This window comes from Podarcis bocagei (assembly GCF_964188305.1).
Source record: "Podarcis bocagei genome assembly, chromosome: 9".
In the NCBI taxonomy this organism is placed as follows: Eukaryota; Metazoa; Chordata; class Lepidosauria; order Squamata; family Lacertidae; genus Podarcis; species Podarcis bocagei.
This window is the reverse complement of record NC_138134.1, coordinates 40968106-40980806: the sequence shown is the minus strand read 5'-3', so window position 1 is coordinate 40980806 and position 12701 is coordinate 40968106. Positions and strand designations below refer to the sequence as shown.

At 44.0% G+C, this 12701-nt stretch overlaps 1 protein-coding gene across 4 annotated transcripts in view; it reads right to left on the bottom strand.

Moving 5' to 3' along the window:
• Positions 1-12701, bottom strand: part of LRBA (LPS responsive beige-like anchor protein) — a 364869-nt gene that overhangs the window by 44318 nt on the left and 307850 nt on the right. For all 4 annotated transcript variants that reach the window (XM_081208302.1, XM_081208305.1, XM_081208304.1 and 1 more), the window contains exon 48: positions 10944-11111. In XM_081208302.1, the coding sequence (XP_081064428.1) occupies positions 10944-11111 (168 nt within the window). The remainder of the gene's footprint in view (positions 1-10943; positions 11112-12701) is intronic.

Here is a 12701-nt window from a genome sequence, read left to right as displayed (position 1 = left end):
ACAAGCAGAATACCCTTTCCTCAGAGGATCCTTATCCAAACAAAATTAATTCATGGTGAAGTATGAAGCAGGTTCTCCTAAAAAAAAAAAAAAAGGAACCCCAAAACACACCCCTGAATATATTACCATCTTGCAGTGGGCCTGTTTTTCACTAAGCTTCAGAGAAAGAGATCACAGCCCAGTGCCCAGGACTGTTGACAAGCTAAACTCCAGGTGGCCATGAAAACAATGTATTTGGTTTTGATATGTTCTTTTTTAAAAAAATAAAAAATCTGGCACAGTTTTATGGTATTTTAAATGCAGGTTTTCAATTAAAAACAGACTAATCCTTAACATTTATTTAGCTTTTCACAGTTTCTGTGCTGTGTGCTGTGTCAAGCAAACCATCTGGGCAACACACTTCTGGCTAGTGAGTCTTCCAACATATTTGTTTCTACAACACTTTCGAATTGTGCATAAATGTAGTATTCAGTTATTTTATTCACACATTTGAAATATACTCCTTTGCTGCAGCGTCCTGTAATCACTTTACTGAATTTCTAAGACATGCATCAAAGGTTGTACTCCATCTGCATGTAAACAAGACCTGCTGATAATTTAAAAGTAGTTAGTGACTGTTAAGACCAGGCTATAAATACAAATGTGTTTAGATTTCCTGAAAGATTCACTAGCTCAGCTGTCTTCATCTGATTTAGAGCTGAAATACCTGGCTCCCACCATGGATGAAAAGGACTGAGAAGTCAAACATACTTTCTATCTGATAGGATAGCAGACTTGCTACTGCTGTCATTAAATTGAGGTAAACTAAACATTGCTGATGCTGGTGAGAAAAAATCCCATCATTCAAATGCTGGCCTGTATGAAATAACCAATTTTGGAAAATGCTCAGGCTCAATATATGTCAGACCTTCAGAGGAGTGGAAAACAGGAAGTGAGGTAATAGCTACGCAGAGCTCTAGGTGTTCATTTCCATCATATCTGATCCACAAAAACTGGGATTCTTCAGGGTTTTTGAACAAAGACTAACACAAGAAACTGCAGTAAAAGTGAAGGCAACAAATGCTAAGGAAGAGACTAATTTCTATTTAGTAATTGTATGTGGGCCCCAAATATCAGAAAGAATGCCTCCACCCAGACCAACCCCATCCATTCACCAAGATCTGTTGAGGAACCCCATTTGGTGGCCCCTGTGCTAAGCAAAGGCTTGCATTGCAGAGGTTTGGGGGATGGCCTTCCCTGCAGTGGTTCCAGATCTCTAGAACAGCCTCCCTTCTGAAGTGCAACTCGTCTCTACACAGTTTTCCATTCAATGTCAGGGGAAGGCACAGCTCTTTGTGCAGCCTTTTGAGGAGGGATTTTATTCATTAAATTTGTATCTTGTCCCTTCCTGGCAAGGGAGGCAAGCACACAAACGGGAAAACATCTAAAAACAATTCCAGTACAGTGGTACCTTGGGTTACAGACGCTTCAGGTTACAGACTCCACTAACCCAGAAATAGTACCTTGGGTTAAGAACTTTGCTTCAGGATGAGAACAGAAATCGCATGACGGCGCAGCAGCAAACCCCATTAGCTAAAGTTGTACCTCAAGTTAAGAACAGTTTCCGGTTAAGAACGGACCTCTGGAACGAATTAAGTTCTTAACCCAAGGTACCACTGTACAGATTTAGATTCAGAAAGATCTCTGCTGAAAAGGCTTCTTAGAAGAGGATGGTCTTAAGTAGGCATCAAAAAGGCAAAAGCAATGGTGCCTGTCTAATACGCAATTAGAATTCCAAAGGCCACCACACTAAAGATCCAATTTTTGTTTTGTATGTAAATCACCTACTGAAGAAAGCAGGTGAGACAATCTTTCAGGTGTCTTATACCAAGCTGCATAGGACTTTACACATTTGAACCAGCACCTTGAACTTAGCTTGGTAGCTAACTGACAGGCAGTGCAATTCTCCCAGCAGTGGCCTAACATGGTGGCTATATCCTGCTCCAATGAGCGGTCAAGCCATTGCTTATTGCACTAGCTCCAAACCAACCTCCAGGACAGTCTTATATATAGCACGTTGTAGTCATCCAACCTGGTGTTAAGCAGATTTCTGAACTATCTTGGTTCAGAAACAGCCATGATTGTTTTACTGGATGAAGCTGGAAAAAAAGTATTCCTAGCCACTGATGTCACCAGGGTCTAAACAGCAAAGATGGATTTAGGACTATAAATGACATGCATGGAAACCTTAGAATGTTTCGTTTCACTTTATGCTGTTTGTTTTATCTGTGAATGCTACTGACATTTATTATGATGTTTTAAGTTATTTATTCTTCAGTATGGTTTTATTGTTTATTGTGGACCACTTTGGGACCTTCAGGTAAAGTGTGGATTATAAATACTTCAATGAATAAATGAAGCCATTTAAAAAGCAAGCTATTTCTGATTACTTATAGCCTCCTCTTAGGTATCTACATAGTTCTATTTTAGTATTAGAAAGATGTTTAGGATATATGCCACAAAGAGGTGCATCTCAGCGTGTCTGCACTAGTATTTTCAGCTATCTGTATGTCTGAATGCAACACAAGAGACCTTTCAGATTTTATTTTAAAAAAGGTATTTTCAGACCTTTCAGACTGCTAATCACGTGTTTAAATTGGACTTTACCAATCCACATAGAATTGCCTACAGAAAAGTGAAAAAGCAATAAATGGATTTCAAAACTGCAGTTCAGATGCATAAATTAACCTATTTTTTCTTGTTCTCAATAATAATAAGAAGAAGAAGAATAAGAATAAGAATAAGAATAAGAATAAGAATAAGAATAAGAATAAGAATAAGAATAAGAATAAGAATGTGAGATTAACTTGCCTTGGCATTTATCTTATGCAGGGCTTTCTATCATACCGAGAGAAAATAATTACCGTAATTTTCGCTCCATAACACGCACTTTTTTGCTCCTAGAAAGTAAGGGAAAATGCCTGTGCATGTTACGGAGCGAATGCACGGATAGGAGCCAAGGCTGCCGTCAGTCAAGCAAAGCAGGAGCCGCTTGCAGGGCTTTGCACGGCTCTAGCTTTGCTTGCTTTACAGCCAGGAGGAGGGGGAGGAGCTGAGGAGGAGGGAGGGAAGGAGAGCCATGCCAGCAAAGCGGGCAGCAGCCGCTTACACGCGAGGAGGGACAGACGGGAGCCATAGCGAGCCGGAAAAAGCGCCGCGTAGCCAGCAACAGCTGCTGCAGCCTCAGCTAGCAAAGGTCCGTGCGCTCTCTAAACGGAGCAATGAGGCTGCAGAGGGACGGCAGGCACAGGAGGGCTCTGAGCCACGAGCGCAGTGAAAACCAGTAAAAAAGTTTTTTAAAAGGCTGCTGGGGACAGGAGGGCACGGGATGAGGGAGAGGGGGAAATTACAATTCTCCCAGCGTCTCAGCTGATCCGCTGAGCAGGACTTGGGTTGCAGGGGATTTGCCATTAGATGCGTAAAGCAGCAAAGAGGGAGAGGAGGAGGAAAGCGGGAGAGGAAAGGAGCTGCTTACACTGCTGTAAGTGGCTGCTGTCCGGTTGGCTCCTTTAAAGCAACAGTGCTCTTTCCCTCCCCCCTCCCCGCTCAGCTCTCCGAAAAGCTCCTTCTCCACCCACCCCACGCGAGCTCCTTTTCCCCTTAGACCCCTCTCCTTCATCATTAGCCGCATCCTTCTCCACCCACCCCACGCGTGTTCCTTGTCCCCTTAGACCCCTCTCCTGCATTATTAGCCACATCCTTCTCCACCCACCCCACGCGTGTTCCTTGTCCCCTTAGACCCCTCTCCTGCATTATTAGCCACATCCTTCTCCACCCACCCCACGCGTGTTCCTTGTCCCCTTAGACCCCTCTCCTGCATCATTAGCCACATCCTTCTCCACCCACCCCACGCGTGTTCCTTGTCCCCTTAGACCCCTCTCCTGCATTATTAGCCACATCCTTCTGAACACACCCCACACGTGTTCCTTGTCCCCTTAGACCCCTCTCCTGCATTATTAGCCACATCCTTCTCCACCCACCCCACGCGTGTTCCTTCTCCCTTTAATACTTTTCCTTCCCTCCCCACTTAAAATGTGGTTACAAAGCACGGATCCACATGGATCCTCAGGATTTTTGCACTGGGTCACCCCAAGTTCACCATCAGATCATATAGCATATGCATGGCTACAGCCTGCACCAACACACACACACACACACACACACACACACACACACACTGTTTCATGGGGCTGCAATGGCGCAAAAACATGGTTACAAAACATGGATCCACATGGATCCTCAGGATTTTTGCATTGGGCTACCCCAAACTCACCGTCAGATCACGTCTGTGGCCACAGCATGAACCACAAAAATCATACATGCACTGTTTCGTTTAGAATATTTTTTTCTTGTTTTCCTCCTCTAAAAACTACGTGCGTGTTATGGTCAGGTGCGTGTTATAGAGCGAAAAATACGGTATACTTTGAACACAATTTCCTGATGCCATGTAAAGCAGTGTGATTTGCTTGGTAGTGTCTGTTTCTGTTGTTATATTATTTTACTTATAAATTTATTGCTGCTGTGATGGGATGATGAGCTGCTTGTGCGTAAAATCGTAGTCCCTCAGAGTTTGTGCAAGTCCACAAACCTCTGTCTGTGACGGAGCCCCTCAGACATGGCTGCTCTAGTCACTTGCAGATTCCGACAGTGGTTGCTTTCGGAATCGTTTCCAGCATAAAAGCTCCTTAACGGAAACACGTCTTCTGGACTCGCGGCGTGACAGTTTCCGGCGAGGAGTGGGTCTCCCTATGGGAGCTTCAGATACCTCCCCACTGTTCTCGCTGGACGTGTCCCTGAGCCCTCCCTCTTGCTCGCTTTCCCTCAGAGATCCACCTCTCCCCCTGCTGGTTCCTGCTTCAGCTGCTGAGTCTCTACCAGCCTCCGTGAGCCCTTCCACCGGAGACCCACCTCTCCCCCTGCTGGTTCCTGCTTCAGCTGCTGAGTCTCTCCCAGCCTCCGTGAGCCCTTCCACCACCTGTTCCTCCGATGGCAGTTCCCTGACAGCTGCCTTCTGTTTGAATTTGAAAGCCCATGCATAAATGAACGATTGTACACTATGCATTCCAGGAGATGAGTTACACCATCTCTTTTTAAAATGCACTATATCACTTCTTTTTAAAAAGGCACAACCTTGTTGATTAATTGATAGTGACTTGAATATGACTTTTCAAAAACTGTGTTCAGTTATAATTGTTCTCTGAGGCCCTAATATCACACAATAGGAAAATCTGAAACTGTTTAGGGAAATCAGCAAACATTCTCAAGGAAACAAAGTCTGGAAACCTATGCTGACCCTTGGGACTAAGCCCCATTGAACTGAGTAGATAAACACAGGATTGTGCTGTAAGGTAGTTTGGGGTACTGAAAGTTAAAGTATAGATTTTATCTGTGCTGTGATTTCTAACTAATAGCTTCGAAAAAAGGATGGAGCTTCCATTGGTAAGCTTATTTGCTGTGGGAAAGATAGTGGTCAAAGGAAGCTGCTCTGAATTTTGGAATGTGAGAGTAAGTCCTTGAGGAGATGGATTAACAGACAGAGAGATGATGAGCCTGTCAGAGGTGCATGACAAATTCATTTATCACATGGATTGGCAATTTATCACATGCATATCAGTATGATTACAGAGAGATATGCACACAATCAGATTTCATATTACTTTTACCTTCACTCATAACTAAAAGCAGAATAATTCACCTTGGGTTGAGGTGGTACCCAATTCTTCTTGGAATCTTCAAGATATAATACATCAGAACTGATGTCACAATTTTTAAATATATACACACACATGCATTTTACACTGTAGCCATGGGATATGAGGGGAGATGGATATAAGATTCTACTTTTCAGCATGTTAGCTATTGGGAGGTTAATTTGGAGTATGCATATTTAGCACACTGATTTGTGTGTATAATCACTCCTAAACATACACCAGAAAAGTTCTTAGATTTAAAAAATAAGAATTCTTGCAGTTTTAAATTTAGAATAAAATCTAATTTTAAGAAAAACAGCTTGGAAAAGGAAATGTGTAATCTAGAATATATTAGCAAAACCTTTCTTCTTCATTATCTACTTTCTTCTTTTATCATTGCTTAGTATGGCTTTTTAAAACACTGACTCTCTTAAAGATGCACACCTGAACAACAACCATTGGCCTCTACATTCAATTGTGCCATACGTGGTTAAAGATCTGGAACACATGGAGCTGCTTTCAGGGACATTTGTTCTGAAAACCTCTCCACCCATTGTTGCTGCATATGGATACAGGACGGATTCAAACAATTATGAAGACTATGCTTGGTTTTTATTGCTGGAGATTATTTGTAAGGGATAATTTGTGACCTAACCCTGAAGCATCTTAGAGTCTGCTTCCGCTCATAATCTCTTCTATCGTTGCAGTCCTGACCTTTCTAATGCTCCTTTTCACCCTTTTCCTGATCTATCCTGCAGAACATGGGAAGGAATTAAAATACAAGAGAGTAAATACAAACCCCATGCTCTTGTGTGGGAAAGCCAAGGAACATAACACAATTTCAGCAGAACAACAAAAGGTTGAAGTCTTTTTTTAAGATGTCTCACAACATTTCAGAATAGATTTCTAATCTTTATTTATTTATTTATTTATTTATTTTGGCTAATAAACCCTTGTTTTAGGCCAAAGCACGAGCGAGCTTGCCTCTCAGTTTTATTGGCAATACAGCTGTTTTGGGACAATTAAAAATTACATAAAAGTTTAATGTGCTGCAGGCTGTTATGCTGATCACATCATGGAAATAGTAAAGTAGGTAATAAAATCCTTTTATTCAGAAATCATACTGATGCTAGTTTGCCACATGTGTTAACTATTTGGGAAATCATCATAGTGAGAAATAATGTGTTGGTTTTTAGCATCCGGTACTTCTCAGCAAAAAAAATTTATGCCCCTTTTCCTTTTGGCTGAAAACACAAATTTAGACACACCCTGAATGATTTTATCTTTGCTTCTAAGGACCTAACTAGATATTACAGGGGATACATGACTGCCATGAACCAATGTCTCCCCCACATGTCTGCCCAATAGCAACCCATAAATGTAACGCATGATGGAATGTCAACAACACTTTTAGCATCTCCCTATTTCATTCCGGTTAACTATCTCCTGCTTGCAAGGGACATGGAAACACTGGGTGTGATTATATCAAGTTTACTTGACCAGGGGTTTAAAATATTTCTATCACCAAGCCCACCCCCCGAGAGTGCTGAAAATCATTGAGACCTACCAGCCATAAAATGGTGGCCAAGAGATGGAGCTGGTCATAACAGGGTTCACAGCCAAGCTCTTTATCCATTGTAGTGTGTGGTCCTGACACTGGGCAATTGCAACAGTTAGGGATTCTGATGGTTTACCACCCATCTCGCTGCCTAGCATCTTCCTGCCTGAGCTTACAGAGCTGGGCTTGGAGGCTGGGTTGTACACTCCTAGACTGCTGGTTTTGGGGGACTTCAACATCCATGCTGAGGCAACAGACTTTGGGGTGGCTCAGGACTTCATGGCTGCCATGAAAACCATGAGTCTGTCCCAACATGTCACCAGCACATGTGGCAGGCCACTCTCTGGACCTTGTTTACTCAACTGGGCAGGAAGAAGGTGATCTGAAAGTGGGGGATGTTGACATCAGTCGCCGAGTGGCAGTGAAGGAAGCAAAGAAAGCATTCTCTGCTGCCTCCCCTGCATCCTTACTATGCATTCCAGCAGAGCTTTTCAGGGCAGTGCAGGGCCTCTTACAATCTGGCCTGAAGGAGGTGGTGGAACTGACAGCAGCTTGCTGTGACTTGCTTGCAAAGCAAAATGAGGACATCCACCAGGATTTTGACTCCGCTGCTACAGCAGATTAATCTCAAGGGGTGTCCAGAGCACTTAGTCCTGTTGTGTTGGACGTGTTTCAATTAGCAAGGCTCAAGGATGTGGACATTGCGCTTGGATCCATCAGGACGATGAACACTTGAGCCCCTCTTGGCTGATAATAACTGGCAGGAAGGGAACATCTAGCTGGGCCAGGGAGGTGATAAATGCCTCCTTGCAAGAGGGGGTGGTAAAACCACTCCTCAATCAATCCTCCCTGGTCTCATAAAATAAAAGTAACTACCAGCCAGTTGCTAATCTCCCAGAGGGTTTTCTTGGGGCGTGTTCTTTGACCCCATGGAGCCTTCAATGTGGGCTTCCTCAGGGTTCTATTTCATCCCCTATGCTGTTAAGTATCTTCATGAAACTGCTGAGTGGAGTTATCCAGAGGTCTGGAATACATTGTCAGCAATATGCTGGTGAAACAGAGCTCTACTTCTCCTTTACATCTGCAGGTGTGGCAGTAGAAGTGCTGGACCACTGTCTTGCCTCAGCAATGGACTGGATAAGAAGCCAACAAACTGAAGCTCAATCCAGGTAAGACTGAGGAACTATTTGTGGGCGGTTCCCTAGACCAGATGAATGGGAGGTGCCTGTTCTTGATGGGGTTACACTTCCTCTGAAGGAGCAGGTATGTGGCTTGGGGGTACTGCTGGATCCTTTGCTGTTGCTTGAGGCTCAGGTGGCCTCAGTGGTGTAGAGCAGTGTTCCCCAACCTTGGGTCTCCAGCTGTTTTTGGACTACAACTCCCATCATCCCTCGCTAGCAAGACCAGTGGTCAAGGATGATGGGAATTGTAGTCCAAAAACAGCTGGAGGCCCAAGGTTGGGGAACACTGGTGTAGAGTGCCTTTCATCAGCTTCGGCTGGTGGCCCAGCTGTGCACCTATCTGGTCAGGGGGAGTCTAACTACTCTTTCCTATGCTCTGGTAACCTCTAGGTTAGATAACTGCAACACATTATATGTAGGGCTTCCTCTGAAGACAATTTGTAAAATTCAGCTGATGCAAAGTTTGGCCATCAGGCAAGATAGTCTGAGCATATTACACCAATCTTGGTTCGACTGCACTGGCTGCCAATTAGTTTCTGGGCCCAATTCAAAGTGCTGGTTTTGATTTATAAAACCTTAAATGACTCAGAACTTCAATACCTCAAGGATCACCTATCTCCATAGGAACCTACCCAGACCCTGCAATGATAATCTGAGGCCCTTCTTCATGTGCCTCCTCCACATGAGTCTGAAGGTTGGAAACATGGCTCAGTTTGTGGAGTGTTCTCCCCACAGAGGTTCAGTTGGGGCCTTCATTATACACCTGGCTGGGTTACATCCTATACCCTTTTAAATGTGTCTGGGGGACAGGGTTATTGGTTTGTGATTTTTTTTGCACTTGTTTTTGTTGTGCATTTTATGCTTTTATCTTGTATTTTTATGTTGTGAACTGCCCTGAGATCGATGGTTGAAGGGCAGTATACAAATTTAATAAATAATAATGAATAATATTAATATTCATTCTTTGATTTAAAAACTATCCATCTGAAGCACTCTAGGCTTTTCCCTAAAAGCCCGCAATGTGAAACCTGACAGGAACATTTAGAAGTATTTCATTATTTTACTTTACTTTACTTACCGTTGTATTAAACATCTGTATCAAGATATGCCACTACTTTAAATATCTAGTAAAACTACACTACTACTTTATACAGCTAAGATTTTAAAAGCATAAGCCACAATCCTGAACGATGTAAGGATATGGATTAAGCTTTTGATACTTCCGAATGTGGTTTAACAGCACTTGCTACTCTTTGAATAGCTGTCGTTCCAAATCCCCCAAACTGCTTTTTAGATTTTAACTTAAGAAGCATTGGAAGGGAGGGAAGTTTCTAAGAGCAGCTTTAAAAGAAGATGTTATGAGCATGCAGTAGTGTCTTTCTCAGACGTTAAAATATGGGACCAGCAGTTACCCTGGCACTGTATTCATGGTTTTCTCTGAGTGCTTGACAGAAACTTCTGCTAAGAAGGCTTGTGCTCTAATTGGGCTAACAGAGAGATAATGTACGTGCAGTTACCATTACGCTTCCATGAAACCATGCTATGGTGACCGTCTACTTGCTTGCTAGCTTGAGATGGGAAAACAGCAGGAGCAGCTGCATTAGCACTCTGCACCCTGGAAGCAATATAAAGCACTATGGTGGTTGCCTAACTCAGCAACAGGGAGGGTAGGAAAGAAGCCAAATAGGACAAGGTGAGCAAAGCAAAACTGCAAAACCGCCTCACTGGTAACTTGCAAGGGTGAGGTAATTGATAAACAATCTAATCATCACAGATATGAATAAACTAAACTTATTTTGCAATCTGTTTTGTCAGATAATTGTTATTCTAAGGTTCTAATGTCTGCTTTGAAAATCATAAGGCAAGAAAGACCCAAACAAACTGCACGTTAGTAAGTTTAAACCAATGTAGTTTTGTTATCCAGTTTTGTTACTGTTATCCAGTAGTGATGTATGGAAGTGAGAGCTGGACCATCAAGAAGGCTGATCGCCGAAGAATTGATGCTTTTGAATTATGGTGCTGGAGGAGACTCTTGAGAGTCCCATGGACTGCAAGAAGATCAAACCTATCCATTCTTAAGGAAAGCAGCCCTGAGTGCTCACTGGAAGGACAGATCGTGAAGCTGAGGCTCCAATACTTTGGCCACCTCATGAGAAGAGAAGACTCCCTGGAAAAGACCCTGATGTTGGGAAAGATGGAGGGCACAAGGAGAAGGGGACGACAGAGGATGAGATGGTTGGATGGTGTTCTTGAAGCTACCAGTATGAGTTTGATCAAACTGCGGCAGGCAGTGGAAGACAGGCGTGCCTGGCGTGCTCTGGTCCATGGGGTCACGAAGAGTCGGACACGACTAAACGACTAAACAACAGCAACAAAGTTTTGTTATTGTAACACACATACATAAATTGTATGAATACTAATGTAAGAATGGAGTTCTTTGTGATGCTTTATTCTCCCAGACATTAACAAGCTTACCTCTCTCAGTACTGGGTCAGTTATTGAATTGAGATTGACAGCCCCTTCATAGGTCAAATAGTAGAACACATTTAGAGATCTGACAGCCTCAGGCCCTTGCTGTTTGTAGCCAAAAATCAGATCAATCCACTGGTGGAGCTGGCAGGAAACAAATTCGCTCTCCAAAGCCTGCAAAAGAACACAATACTGTTTATGTAGCTTCTTATTTCCTGACTGCAATGTTACTTAACAATAATGAAATAGTTACAATACATAATTGGTTTGGAAAAAATGTTTCACAAAGGCAGAGTTAGTGCAACAGTAAACCATGGCTTAGTGCAGTGTTTCCCAACCGGTGTTCCGCGGCACACAAGTGTGCCGTGAGACATCGGCTGGTGTGCCGCGAGATGCCTGGAGGGAGGCGGGCGAGTCGGGCGGCGAGAGGCGGGGCGGCGGCGGCGGCGAGGAGAGGCCGCGCCTCCTGCTGCTGCCTGGCGCTCCTCCTCGCAGCCGGCAGCGCTGCCTGGGCGCCTCCGCGCGACTCTGCCTCGCTGGGTTTGGTCTCCCAGCAGAGACGGGTCACACGCGCACCTCCCTCCCTCCCTCAGCCTGCGCGGAGGGAGAGCCAGAGAGAGGCATTGCTCCTGCGCGGCGGGAGAGGGAGCAGCCGGAGCGATGCCCCAAACGAGCTGAATTCCGAGCGAGGGACTGAGGGGGGAGGGAAAAAACTTTCACTTTCGTGCGTCCCTCCCGGCGTGACGCTGCGCGCTGACGTCACGGGGCGGGGCTTTAATGGTGGTGTGCCGCGAGATTTTTTTTCAGTAAACAGGTGTGCCGTTGCCCAAAAAAGTTTGGGAAACACTGGCTTAGTGCATGGGTAGGCAAACTAAGGCCTGGGGGCCGGATCCGGCCCAATCGCCTTCTAAATCCAGCCTGCGGACAGTCTGGGAATCAGTGTGTTTTTACATGAGTAGAATGTGTCCTTTTACTTAAAATGCATCTCTGGGTTATTTGTGGAGCATGGGCATTCGTTCATTCCCCCCCAAAAAATATAGTCCAGCCCCCCACAAGGTCTGAGGGACAATTGACCAGCCCCCTGCTGACAAAGTTTGCTGACCCCTGGCGTAGTGCTATGTGGATGAGTCTCAATGAGCCCAGGCAAAGCATCAGGCCATTCTGTGCAAATGTTGATCATGGCTCATACTGTATTGTCTTTTGAACCTTAACTATGACTCATCACAGAAATGTTGGTAAAACAACAGGTTTTGGGGGGTGGGGGTGGGTAATATGAAAAACCAAAACAGTTTTATTAAAAGGGCTGTATAGAGTTCCCTGGAATGACTCTAAGCAAAGGCCTGCAGCAGAGCTCCTAGTGCAAAGGAAGAGAAGCAGAATGAATGGTTTAAATATGCTTTGATGACTTTACATTAATCAGAGATCCCAAACCACCATTAGCATCAGTTCAGCTTCTTTATTAAGAACGCACATGCCTGTTTCTATTACTATTAATTTAACAGTCCTGTCTATTAAAAGTGCTTTACAAAACCTTTTTTCAGCCATTTCTGAAACTCCTGCTGAATCTCATTTTACAGATGGGGAACTGAGCCTGAGAGTGACATGATCAAGGCAGCCTAGTGAATGATGGCTAAGAGAAGCTTTAATCCCAGGTGTCTCATATCCAAATACTACCCCTGCTGCTGGGCCATGCTGGCTCTGGTATAGTGCAAGACAATCTACCCTATTTCTACTTGTCAACAAATTTCTATCGACATTTGTACA